The sequence below is a fragment of the Aphis gossypii genome, chromosome 1, assembly GCF_020184175.1.
Source record: "Aphis gossypii isolate Hap1 chromosome 1, ASM2018417v2, whole genome shotgun sequence".
In the NCBI taxonomy this organism is placed as follows: Eukaryota; Metazoa; Arthropoda; class Insecta; order Hemiptera; family Aphididae; genus Aphis; species Aphis gossypii.
In genome coordinates this window covers 38,078,464-38,100,419 of record NC_065530.1, presented here as the reverse complement: position 1 = coordinate 38,100,419, position 21,956 = coordinate 38,078,464, and the positions used below count along the sequence as shown (strand labels likewise).

At 33.4% G+C, this 21,956-nt stretch overlaps 2 protein-coding genes across 2 annotated transcripts in view; both read right to left on the bottom strand.

Moving 5' to 3' along the window:
* Window positions 1–463: 463 nt before the first annotated feature.
* Window positions 464–3,139, bottom strand: LOC114119157 (coiled-coil domain-containing protein 43). Its single transcript, XM_027980645.2, has 4 exons — window positions 2,708–3,139; window positions 1,865–2,107; window positions 1,099–1,247; window positions 464–918 (listed from the first exon to the last, which is right to left on the bottom strand). Exons 1-4 carry the CDS (start codon window positions 2,867–2,869, stop codon window positions 840–842), a joined length of 633 nt encoding a protein of 210 aa, XP_027836446.2. The 5' UTR covers window positions 2,870–3,139; the 3' UTR covers window positions 464–839.
* A 6,290-nt stretch (window positions 3,140–9,429) lies between these two features.
* LOC126549289 (nuclear receptor subfamily 2 group F member 1-B) overlaps window positions 9,430–21,956 on the bottom strand; it is a 48,504-nt gene continuing 35,977 nt past the window's right edge. The window contains exon 5 of the mRNA XM_050198026.1: window positions 9,430–11,378. Coding sequence (XP_050053983.1) covers window positions 11,104–11,378 — 275 coding nt within the window. The 3' untranslated portion in view covers window positions 9,430–11,103. The remainder of the gene's footprint in view (window positions 11,379–21,956) is intronic.

The following is a 21,956-nucleotide window of genomic DNA, read 5'->3' as shown; positions in this document are numbered from 1 at the left end:
CCAATGAGCAAAAAATATTTTTAAGTAGGTACTATGTTAACCATTTGGTAACAAAAATCAATAATAATTTATCTTAAAAATTTAATTGAAATATAATATGTTTAGATGTTAGCAATAAAACTTATTTGATAAAAAATATTTTTTTTGATTTGGTTACTAAAGTCAAAATCAGGTAGATTAATTACTGGTCTAACAAGTTAGAATATTTATTCCAAAATCTGCTAAAATAAAGTATGGCTTACTGTGTTAAACTGGATAACTAATCATACTCCATTCTTGAAAAACGGCCATAACAAATTTATTATGTGTAAAAGTTAACCAACTTCTATCACTTTTGACTTTGGGTACTTCTTTTTCTTTAACAGGCTGGAGCCAGTCTTACTGCTGCAACTTATCTTTTTTACATTAAGTTACCTACCCATATGAATTTGAAACAGGAATTAGTTATAAAAAATGTCAACCATTAAAAAGGAACTTGAACTTTAATAGTTATTATTTATTCATACATAATTTTATTTATGTCAGTATTGGACCGAATGTTAGTAGAATTTAACATTAATTACAACCACAAAAATACAATTAATTCTTAACTATTCATTATAATCATTTTATGAATATAAAGCTCTATAAGTTGGGTGTTAATGTTTTTAAAATACAGTCTTTGTACAACATGCATATTATCATTTTTGTTTCAAACAATCAAACATAATATACAAGTTGATAAATATTTCAAAATGTGAGACGATTGTTGCCAACATTGGATGTCAACTAAATTCTAATAATAGATAAGTCGAAAAAACACTTGTCAAACTGCACAGAAACCTTGTTGTTATAGAATTTCAACGCTTTCTCTCGACTTTTTGAGCTTTTTTCTTTTTAGCATCTTTCCTTTCTTGTGCCAATTGTTTTTGTTTTTCTCTGTAAGTAAAATGAAATTTCAATTGAAATTAACATATTTTTGTTTTTAGTGATGATAATCATAAAATATAATTATCAACTCTATATAAAATTTTTATTAACTGGAATGAGTTCAAATAAGCACTACTATAATTTCATATATTTATAATGATGAAATATAAATTTACTATAATATTTTACCTGTCTTCTTTGTCTTTTTCCTTTTTCCGTAAACTCTGTTCTTTAGCTCTTTCTCTCTGTTCTTTTTTTAAAGCTAATACAGAACTAGCATTAGTATTATGTTCTATGTCTAAATCGTCACTTTCTTCTTCTTCTGAATTTGCTTCTTTCTAAAACAAACAAATTAATTCATAATAATTTATACACATTTCATAATTTTAAGCTATAGGTCTGAAAATATTGTCGATTCAATAGTTATGACAAGAGTCGGGATTCTTAAGGAGACAAAATTTGAAATATTATAATACTATTCCCCCCCAAAAAACATACACATCTCCTTGTAAACTCTTAAATGGTGAAAAAAGTATGTAGAATTAATACATGCAAATTTTTGAAAATGTACACTGATTATTGATGACTTTTTCTTGAAAATTTTAGAAATATTCATAACATTAAAAACCATTGATAATTAAAAAAATAAAACATAAATTCATTGTACTATAAATAAAAAATATATATATATTATTTTATTGGTAGGTACCTACCTATTTATGTAATGATAAAAAAGTGTACAAGTTGTTTAATAATTTAAATGTTTAAGTATTTTTCAATAATTTACAAAATATTCCAAGGTATGATTAAGAATTAACTCTAGAAATTATTAAAGAAAATTTTTTTTAGTAAATTGTAAAACCTCAAAAAATTGTTTACATTTTTCAATCTTATAAAAAAGCATATGCTAATTAATGATATGAAAAAAACCTAAAACTCTCTAATCATGACATACCTGTGCATATTGACTTAAAATATTTTTTCTAATTTTAACTAAATCTGAATCTTCATCATCCGAGTTCAGTTTATTGGTTTTATTTGGAACCGTCACAACGGTTCTTATATTGTTTTCTAACAATTTAACTAAAGCCTCTTCGGTGTCTTCTATGGATGTTTTGATTTCACTAGCGCCACTGTCGTTTTGTGAGTCATACATTTCTATTATTTCCATGCATTGGGTTTTCACTTCATTCTCACTCTGTGGAATAAAATAATAAGATTACGTTTGATTCATATTGTTTATATAATTTTTTGTTTACATATTTAGAATGAAAATGTTGTTTTGTCAAACTCGGTTAACCTACATAAACAAGTTAAGTATACAATCCACAATATAAATGTTATTATGATTTTATAGATGAAAAATCAAAATCATTTATACAATTATTATCAATAAGTGCCTAGCCTCTATATACAGGTAGATACTATGAAATTATTTTACTTGCATTTTAAAAAGTATGGTTATAATTTACTAGGATACAAGCCGGAATTTAAATTAACTTACTACGACGCAACACTAAATCAGACAAAATGTTGTTACAAAACTAATAGCACTGATTTAATAACATTAACACTGGGACTTGGAAGGTATAAAAATGAAAGTATAAAGTGGTTTAAAATAACAAACAGGTACATACTACGAATATACGATAATCATAACAATGCAGACATCCCAGTTATAGTATAACACAAACAAATCGGTAGACCGTACACTATAAGCATATTATTATATTTTATAGTTAGGTGACAAAACGCATATCGGCCGATAGCCCCTCATACCGTACGGTACGATGCTTACCAATACTTCTCCAAGAATCGCCTCCAGTGCGCTGATTTTTTCGCATCGATCTTCTTCGCCGTCCAACACGCTTTCGATGTAGTTCAAATAGATCTCCTCGTCTAGTGCGAATTGTTTGAGTTTCGACGACAGCCACGCCGTTTTCGAGCACTGGGCCGACATGTCTTGAAGTCCGCCAAGGAATCACGTGTGGAAAAAGTAACAGAGTCTTGTCGGCAGGAACCGTTTGGCAGGTCCTTCGACAATTTAACGACGGGTGACCGGAAGTGCCCGATTTTCGCGAAGCGGCTGGAATCGTTACACACGCAATACTCGCGTCCGGATCGAGCGATTCCGCAGGACGGAAAATCCGACGTTTAAAATATTACCTATCTTCACTCTTCAGACACGCGATGTCTTCGATGAATCCCGAACTCGTTGCCAGTTGCCATTATCACGGTTCAAACTTCAACCATTATCACAATAATATACTATTATCACAACACGATGAGCTGATAACATCATAAACATGGCATGATATTATTATTATCTGATATTTACAATAATATTTTCATTATAGGCTATACTTCTAAGACCGTGGATTAAAGTGTCAAGAAGTCAAGTCTGTACGGCTGTGCCTGTGTATCCGTGCTACAATATTGATAGGTATCAACGTGTATATTTTATATTATGTTCACCTTGGTGGGTACCTAAATATAATATTCTACCCTTCTAGTTTCTACGCCTGGCATGGTTGAATATAGTTCCACTGATCAAAATGTGAATTTGTGATGCATCCAAAAAAAATTGTATGAAAAATACCTCATAAAACTATACAAGAGTAATAATTTAAATTATTATGTTTAAACGTGGAGAGCTGTAAATATGGACGACTCCACGACTCATATTATTTAGTGTTCAGTATTTACTAAGTATATAATACGTCACAGTCGCATAAAAATAGGAATTAGTAAATAGGTACTATACATTGTAAATTTATACCTAACCTAATTTTGTGTTGTTACATTAATAGGTACCTAGCTAATAGTTTTAATATTAAAGTGAATTTATTGACTTATTATTAAAATTAAAGGTAAAAATGGAAAAAGTTATTTATAGCCAGACCTCAGATTTCAATATTTGAGCGTCTATATTGAACGTCACTTTGTCGAATCACACACACTAACTAAAACCTATTCCTAACGTCTTTCTCTTATACCGTGAATTAAGATATACATCTTGATTTGTGTCTCGTACACATAAAAAATTAAATTTGGTTCACACTGCCAACTCATGGAAGTATGGACCCATGACATGGACGATGGCAGATCTGTTTCGCGCCCTCTTATATAGCTTTGCAACCCGGTGGTCGACGTCATTGACGAGACGAAAATTCTATACTTTATGCATCTATACCTACTACTTTGGTATGATAGAGTAAACTCATGATGAACTATTAAACCCATAACGAGATATGATCCGAATTTTTTAACAATTAGATCGTTATTGAGGTAGGCACGTGACATACACCGTATATGTACTGACGTACCTACTGTATAGTAATACATATTTAAATTATTTAAAGACAATATTAAAATATAACACAATGCGGATAAGCAAATTATGTGCTTACAATTTAGTGCTGTGCAGGCTCGAACCGGATCCGGACCTTTGCGACCACACCATAACGTATTGTTTACATCACGAGTACCTACCTATAAGCCGTTTGGTGTACGCAGACTAACAACAGTCGAACCCAATCTGCCGTCATCGCTCTTGGGCTGATGTTCCCGCTGGGAAAGCTCGAAACAAGCTTCGACTTTTATCGTTTCTTTTTCTGCCAGTGTTTTAGAGTTTGCAGTCGGACATTGACACATTGTTCATCGTGAGGTTTGACCACTTGCGCGTGATGCTGATTATTATTTTTTTGTAGCGTGTTTAGTGACGCTAGTGTCGCCGATCGTTTCAGGCTCACTGACCGTGCACCGTGTTTTTCAAAGTGATGTACAGTGTACTATTGGCAAATGTACCTGCAGTGTAGATACCTGTATCAAGTATAAGGTTTACAAAGTGCCAATGGCAAAGCAAAGATACAGTACACAGATGTGTAGGTACTCTAAGATACATTGTATACGATTGACACCGGTACTCAGTACACATTCCAAAGATACTGTTTCGACATTATAGGTTCTTAAAATAAACGGTCAATCCGAAATGACTCGTATACTGCTGGTAAAAAAATAAAAATAATATGCAACAAACAATAATTTATTGCATATTTAATTTATTTATTTTAAAATATATTTATTACTAATTAGAAATATTCTATTAAAATTTTTTTTTCAATCTTCAGTGGTTATCTTTACTATTTTAATGTTCTAAAACTTTTTAACAATATTCACTATCACACGCTTGGTAAAGATTACATGTAGGCATGTAGCCATCTAGGTAGGTACTTAAAGAATGAAGGTTGTAAGCTGAATTTGAGTCTAGTCGTCAGTCAGTCATGTCTGTGGAATAATGATTTTAGCCGATTGAGAGGAAATCGGTTAGTGTAATAGTGTGTAATTCTCGGTATTTTAAAAGATGGAACATACCTAATAGTTTATGGATAAGCGAAAAAAATTAGATTAAGAATTATCAACATTAATAATTTATAAAAAAACTTGAAACTAACTTAACCTAACCTATGGTACTAATGGTATACTGGTGACTGGTGACTGGTTAGTGGTCACTGGTGGTGCATTTTGCCAAATGGTGTAATAAATTTCAAAAAACATTTTTTGTTAATTAATACAACGTAGGACGTAGGTAATCTATAACAAACTCGTATACAAATAACGTAATTATTATAAACATAATTGAAGTCACCAATTAATTATTTTACTCTTGAGCCATGAAGAATTGATATTAAAATAAAAGTAAAATCTTTAGAAACTTATGTTGACTTAAAGTTTAAAGTTCAGTTTTTGATTTTTTTTTTCAAGTGTGTCGGTCTATGTAAGTTCAATAACAGTTAATAAATTCCGAGATTAACTACTTAAAATACAAACATCAGAAACAAATTTAATTTTACATTTACCATAAAATATATAATAGATAGGTAAGTATTACATATATTATTATACTGCAGCAGTATTTTATATTATATACAACAATAGTCAACCATTATTTTAATCGTAGGTGTATTTTTAAAATGGTTATTTTATTTTACACGTAAAAATCAGCGCATGATGGTTATACAAATAGTCTATTCAATTGGTAATGGTTCGACAACATATATACGTATAGCAGGTAAATAGGTATAGTACCTATGCTTATGCTTATTATTATTATTATTATATTCATCCATAAATCATAATCTTTATATAACATAATTATAATTTACTCGTATAAAATATTATATTTATAAGACGTATACTCTCAATTTGTATTAGAGCTAGTTATTTATTTTAATACAACGGTATAAACTATAAACTATAAGTTAGCAATTAAGTGATAATTCATAGTTCAATGGTGCGGCGGTTGCGGAAAGGGTAGACGCGTGGTTTAAATTTCTACCAATTTTCACCTATATATGCGAACTCTAATTATACTCGACGGGATACTTATCTTTGCAGTGGTAAATTATTTAGTGTTTAATAATTGACTTCAGTATAGTAATGCAGTTTCAGGTGCTGTCAACATACAGACCGTGCGCTTTAAATAAAATGTCATTCCTGATGTTTCAATAATTAGCATCTGCTTGCAGGCGTTGTACATTATTATTTAGGTACCTATCATACTCATACACACATACATATATATTATAATGTATTAATAGTAGTGGAGCAGGCAGTATAATAAAAAAATTAAAAAATGCTCGTCGGAACACCCAAGATGACGCGACGCGCGTCAACGATTCTATTTTAAACGAGCGTGTACCTAATTTCTTTTTTTCTCTCTCTCTTATGCTGTGAAGAAGATACGTTCAATTTAAAAGGAACAAAGAGATGATTGAAACGAGGGATTACGGCAAAATCGTAAGTACATTTTAAACAATGGTTTTAAAAATAAGTCTCATTCATTCCTCGTTCGGTGAAGCGATCGTCGTTGTGCGAATACGTATATAGTGCGATATACTCTCCGCCGTTTCCTAAACGGGTGAAAGAACGGAAAAAATAGAAAGAATTTTGCCGGTCTATCGGTCGACCAAAGTGCAGTGCAATTCGTTTTCTATTTCGGGTACGGGAATCTCTGGTACACCTAAAGTATTTGATCTGTCGATTTTTTATTTTTTATTTTTTTTTTGGCAAGATTCCCGAACGGAAACCAAATTTTTAAAAGGTATGCACTTCGTATATATACGTATAAGCATGCATGCGCACGCGGTCCGCAATGACCTTTCGGACGAAAATGCGAAACGTGATATTTCACATACGCACATATTATTATACGACTACGATACAGTCTGTTGCGTATATCGTGATAATATGTAAATGGACGATGGCCGCATGGATACACAACGCAGCGGTTTTTTTCTTGGTCGCAATAATAAATAGGCACTGCAAACACAGCAGTTCATCGCGCGAGGTTGACGAACGAGCGTCTCGAATAGCACGATGCATAGTTGTACTTACGAGTACGTATGTAGAACTATATTGATTAAACTATTCAAGTATTACTTATATACTTGCCGAATACGTGCCAACGACAAACACGCTAGCTTTTCTTCCGGGGGTGTCGATCGTTATATTTTTAACTAATTTTTGATGACAAAAAAAAAAATTGTTTTTGCTACTTATGACATCGCTGTAATTATATTACAATCATTCTGGCTCACCAGCTTTGTTACCATCATTACCTTATATTTAATAGGGGTGTCAATTGACACCTCTATATACCCGTTTGTGTGTGCGCACTGCTATACATATATTTAATATATAATGATACAGCAAGAGGGGTGGAACATAAATCGAACCCTGCAGACCGTTATCAACAGACCAATTATTCACGTGTATAGTTTTAGTTTATACAAAATATCACATTAAATATTTATTTTTTTTATCGTTGTAGGATTCACCGACGCATTTGTTTCCAAATCAAATTTTGTGTTCATCGAATAAACAATAAGATTCATAAAACCTTTGAGATCCATGATATTATAGCAGCCTCTTTCGATAAAAACTCAATTACTGCAAGACTTATCGAATATTTGCCTCAATATCATCGGCATGATGGTAATGCCGGTAATGGTATCGTATTGATTTATACGCACACAAATCATTATAATTTTTATAATCTATCAATCTATATAAAAATATAGTCATCATAGCGATCGTTTTTTAAAATTAAAATACAAAAGAAAAGTTATCAATATTGAAACAAAAAACAATTTTTTTTTTTAATATGGCATTCTTTACTATACACATAAAATAGTAAAATATTTACAAAAAAATTTTCCGCGTGAAAACACTCGTCTTACAAGTATATATATTATTATTATCATCATATTATATCAATATTCCATATACATAATAAATCATAACATTTTGCAAATTAATTTTATATTAATAATTGTACATAAACATAATGTGTATAATATTACAATATATATTATTACACACGACCAGAATATTATATACCATCTATTATGGGATTTACGTTTGACGTAAAATAACTATTGGCCGAGTTGTAAAACAAGTACAGACTACGAAATTGTTTGCGAAATTTAACATTTTATATATTATATATAATATAGAATAATAATTAAAAAAAAATTCATCGTAAATTCATAACTAGATATTATATATACACAATTTACACACTTTTTAATATTTCTATCACCTACACAATTGTATTATAGAATAAACACTAAGATAGAAATGCGGTTTGGTCAGCATTTTCTATACTCGTGTACCTATAATACAATAATCATTAGGAATATCATTTTTCTACAAATTATAATTTTACCTATTATAATAGTTTTATAGAGACAGATTTGTATAACGTGAACAATGTACCTAACACTTTAGTCTATACTACTGAACTAGTGATTAGAATACAACCAAAATTATTTATCTATCATAATCATTTCAATAAAAAATAACACGTATAAAATAATAGCTTTGTATACCCATCTATTAACTATCTAGTACCTATTTAATTCATATATTAATTTATTTATTCGCTCAATTTGAAATATAGAATTATTTATAGTATTATTATTATATAATATAATATTGTAGTTATGTGTGTGCTGTGTTGGGACAATAATAATATGTCAGTTTAAATCTATAAGTCTGCACTCTACAGAAATTAAGAACGACATTAAATGAAAGAATTTATTTTTGGTATTCTAATAATTGATTGAAAAAATTGATTTGTACGTTATTGTGACGACTACGAGATGTTATATACGCATCCGTTTTTGTCACGCTTATGTAATATTGATTTAATATCAATATATCATCCACGTTCTACTGCAGCATCTGTATACATAACAAATTGGCGCGATTATATAATAATAATATTTGGTTGATGGCCGATAGGTGTGATTGGGAAGGGGGTTACGGCTGTCGTATTGTAGTCATCATCCCTTACAGTAGCACCACTGATATTATTATGTTTACCTGATGCCATTATGATTGCTGTAATTGAGTGATATAATTTTTTTCTCTTTTCACATTTTGACAGTATAATTATTTTAGAATTAAACGGGTGGGTACCTACAGGTATATTATTGCATATTATTTATACGTAACTCTGTTTTAATGTTAAAAATGTATTATGATATCGTTTACAGGAAAATAAAACAGTTTAATGATAAACATTTATTTCGATAACCGATTCAAAAATAATTAAAAAATTCTATACCCTATGTTTAACGGTAACATAAAAAACAAAAATAAAACCAATCATTGAAAAGCCATACATATACCTACGTATATATATATATATATAAATAAAAAAACAAACTTTAAAATGAGTATGAGCATGACGAGGTGTAGCTATATAACCATCGCCTTGCTCAATTTAACTAGACATGCCACTTAAATAATAATCAAACATTTGAAAATAAATAAAAGCGTGTATTCATATTTTCGAAAATATAACAGAACACTGCAAGACTCGTGCAATTATGAAAAGTTATTATGTTTTTACTGTGTGTGTCTGCAGAGTAATGTCTTGTGCGTACATACGCAGTGTTGTAGCGTTTACAGATAACGTAAAAGAGAAATGGCGTGTTTAGTTAAGGTAATATAGGTAATATAAGGTATGGTTTCGAACGTGTTATTATAATTTAATAATAAATATTATACATATAAATGCGTGATAATATCATATAGTATAAATAAGAAAAAAAAAGAAAAAAGTCTGCAAAGAAAACAAAACAATAACCTAAGTAATAATAATATTATCGTACTATATATATGACTCAAAAACGTTTATTATTATTATTATTATTATTCTCACAGGGCGTTGTATTTATTTAAAATTATGTATTGTATTTTTTTTTTTGGTTTGTTCGATATGTATATATATCCCATAAGCATATTTTGTACATGCTATTTATGTATGTGTATATATATATAGATAGGTATTTACAGTCGCGAGTTTGACTATAGTGTTAAGTATAATAAAAATAATAGGTAGTAATAATATAATAAAATTAAAATTGTTCAATGTACAACCGATGGAATTTTTTATCAAAAAAAAATTAGTCAGAAAAAAAATAATGTTTTTTATACGGTTTAAAATCGTAATTTATTGCAACTCTCCCGGTCGTCTAAGTGACGTGTAGACTAAAACGCACTTATAGAGCCTAATTTTTGGGATATTAAAAATAATAATAATAATAATAATAATAATAAAAACAATAAAAACAAACGAAAAAAAAAAGATATAATAATAATAATAATAATAATAAAACGCATAGGTAATAATATAATATTATGTATATAAATAATAATAATAATAATAAAATATATTATATAATGACCGCGCGATGCCGTAGTATAATAGGTCATCGTGCGTCGAACACGTTTCTCTGTTTGGTCATATGTATCTGTCGACCGAACGGTTATATGCATTACTATATAATAATAAATACAATAATATTATGATCGGTGGTGCAACGACGAGACGGCGGCGACGGCGGCGGAGACGATGGTGATTTTCTCTCGACGCGCGAAAGGTGACGGCACACGTCCCGGTACCCGGCGGTGATGGCGAGGCCACATTACACGGTAACACAATGTTTACAGACAATAATATTATGTGAGCGTGGACGATATCCGTTACAATATCATTTATAATATATATTATATTTTTTTTAATTTCGCTAAGCGACGACGATCGGCTGAGTGTAAGAACGAGCGGCGGCCGCGGCATCACAACGGGCCGGGCGTGCCCGTCATCTGCCTCCAGACGGAGTGTCACATGGAGTTTATGTACGGCCAGCTGAAGCTGCTGCCGCTGAGCAGCATGTCCCGGATGAGCGTCTCGATGGGCGTCTTGCCCACCAGCCGGACGAAGAACAGCTGTTCTATGACTTGCGAGCTGACCGTGCGCAGGGACGGCAGCCTGAGCAGCAGTTTTCCGAACCGGATCGGCTGGTTGGGATACTGCGTCCGGCAGTACTCCTCCAGCGCGCACTGCGACTTTTCCTGCAACGACTCGATGTGCGCCACGTCCGACAATCCGCAAGCGTCTGTAAAAAAACGACAAACAGGCGATATTATAATATTGCATATATTATATTATGAGTGAGTTTAAAAGACGAATTAACATAATAATAATGGTGATCGGGGGGTACTTGGGGTTGGCTTGACCCCCTAAAATTATAAAACTATTGAACGTTTAAAAAAAATATACAATAAGCCTTTAAAAGCAGGCTGACCTATTTTGTAAAGATAGATTTTAGCCGTAGTCCCTCCTTCCTAAAATTCAATATTAAATCTTCGCCTATGGCCATTATAAACATTATTAAATTATAATTTTTCGTTATTAAACTGTCACTCGGCGCTGTCGTATTGTTGCAATAATATAATACTTATTATATATAATAATATGCAGAAACGCACTATTCATAACTTTTGTACCACACACGTATTTTATTTATCATGCCCACTTTCCATACGCTATTATAATAGTCAAATTCGAACATATCTAATGAATTATAATCACACCAGCACTCGGAACACGACGCTATACTATATATACCGTCCTGTATACAACTTATAGCTAGAATAGTTTGAAACCTTATAAAAACAGATGAGTTCGATTCCTATTTCATAATAATCCTTGTATTATGTTAAAATATAATATTTATAATGTATACGGTATACCACTATACCAGAGTTTGGGGTAGATATATCTGATATCGTTCTGTCAAAGGGCGTCGAAAGCGCGGCGAGGGAGAAGTCTAAGTCGATGCGTATAGACGCGACGGGCGATTCGAATATTATTATCGTAAATAATAGACGACGGGTGATTATAAGTGCGCTTTTAAAAAAATCATTAAATATTAACGGCTTTTAGGCTGAAATATTATGTTTTATTTTTTTATAACATAAAATGGAAACCAAAAAACAGTCGGAAACTAATCCAAAGCGTATTCGGCTGTAATACTATGTTTAAGTTTTATTTTATTAGCTCATTGGCGACTTTTGAGCTCGACCCGACTGTTGTATTTTTGACCCACGACCTAACCGTGCGGCGGTAATACGGAGTTAATCCCCGCTGAGGAAAAAGCTACTGCGGCGCACTGCACCTATATACTCGCTCGCAATCATAATTTTTTATTAAAATAATACAACACGCTCCACTGTTTGTTTAAATATGAACTCGGCCGGGCTGACAAGCCACCCCCGGTAGAGTTTGTAGCCGCGAGCGCGTTTTAATATGTATATATATTTTGATTTTTAGTTTGACGTGCGGTTTTGTTTTTTCGGTTTTCGATCACCGCGCCGCGACCCCGCACGCGAGGGATGATTCTATAATTAGGCCCCGCCGCAGTCCGCATTAGCATAAGAGGGACGCGAGTACGCGACTGTATCGCACAATGTATACGGCGAAGTGTTATAATAATATTTGCCCTTTCGACTGGCCCGCCGCGCGTCATCCCCGCGGTGTACACGTCGCCGCCGCCGGTCTTAAAACGCCAAAAACTCGTGTGCGTCGAGCGATTCAAACTCTTCCCCTCACAAAAAACGCCAACCCCGAAAACATCGATTTCCACACGAAACGTCACGGCTATCATCGGGCATAATATACGATATTTTAGACGAATAAAAAATATATACTAGTTATATATATATAATATATATATGTATAAGTGCATAGTTTTTGTCCTTCCGCGTGTTTAACGGACTTTCGGTAACCGAGTCTATACATATATCCAGGTCTACTTTTTTGCGAGTTGGTGTCTATTTAAAGAGTCGTTATAACAATATATAGATAACAAATAAATAAAATAATAAAATCGTATGATTTGTCCACGTATTATTATTCTGTCTGGAAATAATAGGTTTCCGCAGGTGTGCGTATAAAGTTGGACAATAAAATATATTATATTGGTTAGACGAACAGTACATAAAATCCCGTTGAAACACGTAGTAGATATACTGGAACTTTATTTCTATTGAATCGTAATTATATTACTCCGGAGTCATCGCGTTCCGTTGGAAATTCATCATCTCTACTTGCGGTATATCACGAAGTATACCGTGGTACGCGGATAATATACGCTCTATGACAAGGTCTACACTATATTATAATATTAAACTGTTGCAGTTGCTATTGTTATCCCCATCGTACATAATATATATATAGAAGGACGTTTTTCGTTTTCCGTCGTTTATAAGCACCTAATGGACCGTTTGACCTCGGCGGGCGGCCAGGCCAGCGTGCAACGATGCTGCAGCGGAGCGACACTCGTACAAATATTTCGTATCCATTATGATATGTGCTCTATAGTGCTTGTGTGTTATACTCGACGATAGCTGATGACGTAACGCGTAGTTTATTTAAATTAATAACGCGCGCGCGTGCTGGGCGCGATCTCTTCTCTTCCCATTCGATCGCGTCGACGGTATTACTTTTTTACTCTTACCGGTCTCAACTCTTTGTACACACGAATATTATATTATTATTATTATTATACGTCTACGTCGTACACCGTCACCGTATAGCGTAGTTCGTCGGGAGTGTTTTTTTTTCTTATATTTTTTTAATTGTCACCGTATACACGCGGGTATATTATTATTATCTTATATTATATTATACGCGTCATGTTTGTTATTCGAGAGCGTGTCTCGCCGTAGCAATTGCTGCTGCAGCGCATACATAGTACCTATATATATACGTTCGCGGACGGCACCCATTAATTTTATCGTAGGGCAGAGGAACGAAAACGTTACATTTAACGTAATGTACGACAATCGCGACGAAGACGTGAGTGTGTATAGCGTACACGATATAAATTTTTTTATCATCTTATACGGTTTAGCATACGACGCCGCCAGAAAAATGAGAATACATCATAGCGTCACGTGGCCTCGCGTTTCGTCAATCAAACACCACCGCCGCTTGTACGATATAAACATATTATGATATAATTATAAACTTGTGTACGTGCACGTGGTGTAGTAGAGGTCGTTTTGCCGGCCCACTTAACCGCAGACGACGAAAACATTGTAAATTGTTGCAATTTTTTTTACGTTCGCCCTGAACTCGCCGCATTATTTCGCACGAGCGTGATGTGTCTACCTATATATACCTATATATACTGCAAATACTAATTAGGTATTGTCCGTCGCATCTAGCTGAGAATTCGTGACCGAGTAATGCGACAAAGCCAACAAAATCGCGGTTACTCGAATATTAATAATAATAACAATAATCTAATATATGTATATTAATATTACTATCGCGCTGCAGGGGTAGGAAAAACGGGGTCGTTTCGGAAACGGCGTATAGGACCAAAGATGCGCACTGTTTTCGTCGCGGGCTGTCACGATTAGTTTTTTGTTCCTCATCCCCTATCTATAATAATATACGCATTCAATACGTACACGACCCGCCGGCGGTGCAGATCTGCACCCTCTCCGCAGCATATATAAAGGCCTTCAAATTCGGTCGTGCGGTCAGCCGCACCGGCTACACGCGGCTTCACAGCTCTCCTCGTCCACCCACGACCGATACAATAATATAATACACGTCGTCGTCGTTATTATATTTCTAGATATCGTACGATAACGCAAATGTCGCGCTCCCCTGCAAGCGTGTACGGCCTATATGGCGCAACACTGCGCGTGCACAAAAATCGTTTTTATTAAACGTCAAATCGCGACGATAGTGTGTGTTAGTGAGAGAGATAGAGAGAGAGATGGAGTGAAAGTTTGAGTGTGTGTGCATGCGTATATGTCCCCCTTTGCGTGTTTTTATTATTTGGTTTATTTTTTTCGATTACGGCGATTTTTCACGTCACGGGGAGATTTTGCGCGGTCGTCCGCACGATATAATATATATTATTACATAATGAAAACATAAAAACCATCTGGGGAAGAAAGAGCATTTGATATAAAAATATTGTATAAGTAATAATAATAATAATAGTCACCACCGTTGTCAGTCGAGGTGGTAGGCCGAGCCCAGGGTTATTTTTTGTATAATATATACTTATATATATAGGTATAGTCATCGACTTTTCGACTCTTTGTCAATTAGGTCGGCGATGAAGGCGTAACAGACTCGAGGGAATGGCGGGCAAAAGTTTCGAGACTTTATATCATAATTTATATTATATATATAGGTAACGAAGTCGGCGAGAGCGTTTTAAGCTAATTGCGAAATGAGAATAAAAACAATATACCGCGAAAGAGGAAACCCGTGCAATTTCGCGTGTTTATGTATTATATCTATATACGTACGGTATACCGCGTAAGAAGGGTCGTTGTATATTATGTATATTATTACTGTTATTATTAAAATATAATTCGAAAGGCGCGAAAACCCGCGGCAAAGTTCAAAACTCGGCCGCGGTCGCGGCGAATAGTAATTCGCCGTGCACAAGGTGACGTCGGCAACGCGCTATCCGCGCGCGGCTAATAACCCGAAATGCGATTTGCATAAACATTAAAACAAAAACTTTGCCCGGGGAGGTTTTTTTTTCGGAATTGAATTAATCAATTGACGCCACCGCGACAGCAGTATAATAGTAGCTATATAGTATTATATTATAGTCATCGGGAATAAGCTGCTGTGTAGTGTATGTCTCGTGGGCGACCATAGCCGTTTCGGCTGCCAGAAGACGTTCACTAGTATGTACACACCATCAGCACTTGGCAACGAGCCCTTAAACACGCCGGCCGTATGTGTAATAATACGATACGGGATTTTGCCACCGGCCCGGAGCTTACACGGCTAAGGCGTGGTGTTCGTCCGAGGGCGAGTCCCTTTTCTCCGCGCTACACCGGCCAACGATTTGTTCTGTACGATAACCCTATGCCATACAATATATACCTACTATAACACACATGTAAAGCTCATTTGCGGGTCGCGTAAAGTTTTCACCGAAACCATTGCCACCGCAGCATTATTTATGAATAATATTATCAATAAAAACAGTGTAAATGCGTTGGGCACATGGATAATATGGAGTGGCGTATTTTGAGGATTTTTCCGGAAATTATTAGAATCATAAAAAGAAAATTGTTTGATTGTAGATGAAAATTAAATTATAATGATCATCTTACATCAAAATAAAACAGTTGAGCAAATCAAAAAATTAAAATGGAGTATAAAACAAATTCACATGTATTGAATTATACATAGATATAATGAGATAAGTTAAAATATTGTTTTCCTAATATAATACACTACCTATAGCATAAAAATTATTTGATACGCGTGTTGAGTTTATACTTATAAAATATTATAATCAATGTTGGCGAATTAATGAAAAAATAACTTGATTTACTTAGATTAAGTCAACGTTAAGCCATAATTTAACAGCTAACAAATTATACATATATAATTATAAAACGTTGAAGCTAATATAACATAAAATATTAAATTAACTCAGTTGAAAAGAAGTAGAATATTTTTTTTAATTACTACCTGGATCACACATACATCAATTTTACCAATTTAAATTTTAATAAGTGAAATACTTTGTTGAAAATGTATTTTATTCTATTCCTTCATATTCAATACTACTTGGCTAATATATTATTATCAATATATTGATTTAGGAAATTTCATGTATGTAACAATAAACTATTAAATTAAATTATAAAAACAAGAGATATTTAGGCATTTAATTATTTAATTTTTATTTGAAGTCTTTGAATACGCAGTTATTTCTAGTTTTAGATTTTGTATTTATTAACACATCATTTTAGCTTAGCGTAATATTTTTCAAATTAATTAACTGAGAAAAGATTAGTAGTTACAATGCATTTTTTTTAACCAAGTATGAAGTAGTTGAAGAAAAAAATTAACAAGTTCATGATCACACCTTTGGTTTTAATAATGATATGCAGGAGTGGAATTTGCAAATTCAGAAGTCACGTTTGAAAGCAAATCAATATTATATATTACAATAATATACGGTATTATGGGTGTTCGCAGTTTGTTGTTCGAACGTTTTTTAGGAACTGCGTGAAACTGAATTACATTTTTCGTATTACCGCATATCGATCGCTATTTCGTCTGCATGTTTTATCATAACGTCTTATTATTGCTGTCTTTCACTGATGGCATTTGTATCGATTTATTTTTAAAAAAGCGCGATCTGGTTTGATTTCGCTGCAGTGAATTATCGAACACTCATACGTATACAATACGGGTCGCTATTTGAAGCCAGAGCTACAGGAAATAACCGGAACTGCACGTACGTAGTATGACGACGATTAAATTATTATTATAATCGTACGCATTAAAAAATAATAATATTAATAATGTTAATAATAAATAATACCGTATAGGTTTACATGGATGCGCAATAAAAACAATTTCCAACGAGATTCGTGCATTCAGATTAACGATGATTAATTTTAGCATCAAAAACCAGTATCTCGCTGTATAATAGTAGTTTTTTAATGGCAATTGAGTGATGGACGGCAATCGACGTGGAGACGCACACGCAGTGAAACACACTCGTAAAATGATTACGGAAATTGTTTTCGTTATTACTTTTTTTTTATCGTCATTTTCCTTTCCCTTGGTTAATTGTTTTGTTGTTGTTTTTTTTTATGCTGTAAGAGGGCCCACTTAAAAAACGAGTTTAGGCATAAATACGATCCGTAAATACATATGCAGTGGTAGGTACCATTTGCGCATTTTTGTGGTTATTTTATTAGTATTCATCAAGATAAGCAGGCCGACTAATTGGTAAACGCAACTGCAGTGTATAACAATATAAGGTCCGTTGTATTTATTGTCGAGTATTAAAATTAAACAGTCTTTTTTTACCATAATGATTCTCACTTGTTAATAACTCCGGCACGCTCAGGGGGGTGTTTTTTTATTATTATTATTATTCAGTTCAGCCCGCATTCTGCTGTATTTATATATGGTGCGCGAGGTGCTGCAACGCCATAACAGTGCGTGTGCGATTGTGTGTCAGAGGTCGATCCGCCGATTACGAACCCATATAATATTATATATGTACCACGCGAAAGGGTTGATGCATATGGGCTGTGTGACCGAGTCAATTGGTTGTGGTTAATTGAATTCAAATTTCGAGTTAAGTACAATATCGGTCTCCTCGCTTTTATAATATCGTCTTCTGTTATGTATTCAATTCAATAATTATATGCACGACAACCGTATATTAAAATTTTTTGTTTTTCAATTATCTTCGAATTAACCGTTTCGTGTATACTCGCGCATGCACACATAACAATCACATATTATATTATATTAATACATACCGCATTCAATTCATTATTTATATTTCCATCACGAGTACATACACAAGTCTTTGCCGTTTTCCGTATATACCTATATAATATTTATAAATCGGCGATGTGCGTTTGGCTACCGTTGCAGTTATATTATATACAAGTAAATAAAGTAATTCAAATATTAAGTAGGTACATATAATATTATATACGATGTATGACGACGTGTGCATAATCGTGGTATATGTATTAAGATACGCATATGGGTCTTGATTAATGAGCCGAAATTATAATATTCGTGATTTTATTATTCCAGCAGCGATCTTGCGGCATTTATGATTGATACGTTTAGCCGTCCCGAATCACGCGAGAAAAAAGTGCACAGGGATTATTATTATTATTTTTTACGACGTACCAACGACCCGTGTAATTCGAGAAATTTCAATTTCGGCCAACTGTCGGCTAATCGTCAGCGCCCACCCTCCGTAGCCGATCGCGGCGCATACCACCCCACTGTTTACGAACAATCTGGTCCACTATAAAACACACTTTGACCCTTCAGGAGGTTTTGTCACGGTTTCTCGGATTACAACGAAAACCTTTTCGGTCACGTTCCGAACGAGCAGCGTAATAAATATTAAAACAAAAATTTTAAATGGCCCGCCCTGTATAGGTATACGTGTATAAATAGTAAGGTATACACAGGATAATTTTGAAAAACAACGTCGTAAAGTACGGCGTCGATACGAAACGAAATCGGTTGTACTGCTCTTCGTGTGTGTGCTGTTTACCTATTATACATGTACCTATTGTGTTTGTCCACCATTTTGTCATTTAGAATTCGTATTTGGCGACCGCACTACCGCGAACGAATAATTTCGATGCAAATTTATAAAAACGTAAAACAATTATTGGCGTGTATGTTCATGTCCACGCGTACATGTCAAATAATATGTAGTTTAAGCTCGTAGTTCAAAACGTTAGTTTAAATCGTATAACCGCGGTGTAACTCTGCAATAATACGTTTATAATAAGATTTAACGTGTACGTACATTTATTTTAATGTGGTTTGGTTTTCGTTTTGTTTTTTTTATGATTTTTGAGTTTCTTGAAGAAGAAAAAAGTAGGTTATACACTTCACGGTCATTGCGGCGAACCCTACGGGCGCAATGGAACGTCAAACCGCATTCGGAAATACTCGTACGATGACCAAAAGAATAGCCGCGGTTTCGTCAAATTTAATGATCGGTATGCGCGTAGTTATTATTATTATTTTTTCGAGACAATAAGTCACAGTGCATTGTTCGTCCATGCGAATCGACTACAATATACATCAATTAACCAGATAACACGTATGCGCTTGCAATTCATACTGTCCTTTTTTTTTCTCTTTATCCTTCTAAATCTCGACCGGCTCCCTTTCTCCGACTATCCGCGCGGGCACATACCTATTATGTGTTCGAACCATATAGATATATCGTATACTTTTACTCGCAGAGTTAGGTACACGCGATTATTATTATTATTCACCGCTGTTCTAAATGCCACGGTTTTAAAATGTTTAAAGTTATTGCGACTTGTGTGTACGATGAAGTCGGTACTTATAATAATATAATAGCCTATGTAAGCACTGCAACGACATTGTTGTCCACAAGTGGTTTTACGAAATCCCGTTTGTGATATACGTATCATGACAATATAATATTATGCTATAGTATACGCGTAGTTGTTCGCATCTAATAAACATTATAACGAAATCATTTTAATATCGCCCCTACACTCGATTGCGGGTAAATTAAATATTATAACCTCTATCATATACCGGAATATAACTATATTATTAGGCAAATAAAAGTTCGTAATTTGACGACGACGAAGATAATTTGAATAATTATTTTTCAAACATATATCATAGATAATAAATTGCGTGAAGTTTGTGTAGGTATTAATAATATAATATATTGTAGTGTATATACCTACGTCGACGCACGCATATACCAAAATTCACCATAACGTAAAATGTAATTTTTGCCAGACTATTTCTTAGCGCTATATTTAATATTTATATTATTATTATTTCCACACACACACGTCGTATTATAATACACGTTATAATATACATATACGATCGTATAATATACATATATATAATATTGACAATGAGTTAGTGGGTGGTCAGACCGCAATATTATTCTGCCAATTACATATATGTATGGTATATCTCAGCCGGTGAAATGGCATTGCCCAATTTCGGATTACGAATTTATGAGCATCGTCGTAAAAGTCGAACGCGTGAATAACTATATACCTAATATATATTATGTGTGTGTATAGTAATACTTTCGTGTATAATACGTGATATAATGATACAGGTATATAATATAATATACACGTGTTGAGCCCACCACATGCGTGGTACACTGTGGCAATATAACCGCTCGTGAAGGGGTTTAAACAAAGCCAATTTCGCGTCGTATTAAAACTGGCCACGAATACGTAACACAATAAATATGTTTGACATCGGAATTGACACGGCGCGAAATAAACTATATATAAAATATTACATGTGCAGTGTTGTGCCTTGTTATATTATATTACGTATATATATATGTATAGGACGTTGTTCAGCGTTGTTTTTCGTTATAACAACCGTATAACAATAATGTATATTTTGCACCGTACTATATATATATATATATATATATAGATACCTACGATAATATTTCTGGTCCGGAAACACGCAAAATGGCGTTCTAGTACAAATTGGATACGTCTATAATAAATATAGTAAATACTATATGGTTATTTATATGGGTAAACAATCGCTCAAATAATAATGTGTTATGAGAATTCGCATGCCTTCTTGTGTGACGTATAATATTTTTCCCCGTTCACTGGCAGTGAGTTATATGATGACTTTTGACTTGTATAATATAATATGTATTATTATTATTTATTATCAACGTATTACTTTGTCGTACGATGTTTTTGAAAAACGGAGCCTTTCATTGATTTTTTTGGGTTTCATTACGCGAGTATAAATAATAAAACTTTTAATCTGTATAAACATTATTATACTATATTTTTCTTTTAAAATACGTATAGCTATGAAAAAAATAAATATCTGACCGAGTATATGGAGTACTGATATAAAATTAAATATAATATTTCATCGGTTTTTAAATAATTTTATAGAAAGTATTATTATACGTACCCTGCAGTATCTATCTACACCTACGGTATACAATACACATTGTAGCATGGCGTACAATCGAGTATGATATAAGAAATTAGTAGGTATAGCACATGAGGTCGACTACAATTTTTCCAAACGATTATACATTCATTCGTAGGTACTATATAGCCATTGTTCGTCAAAT

Excerpts from the sequence above, each read along its gene's own strand:
- LOC114119157 (XM_027980645.2), bottom strand. The coding sequence starts at position 2,869 with ATGTCGGCCCAGTGCTCGAAAACGGCGTGGCTGTCGTCGAAACTCAAA. Across the intron at positions 2,108-2,707 it reads CGATTCTTGGAGAAGTATTG|AGTGAGAATGAAGTGAAAAC; the intron begins GTAAGCATCGTA and ends TTTATTCCACAG. Across the intron at positions 1,248-1,864 it reads TTTTAAGTCAATATGCACAG|AAAGAAGCAAATTCAGAAGA; the intron begins GTATGTCATGAT and ends TGTTTGTTTTAG.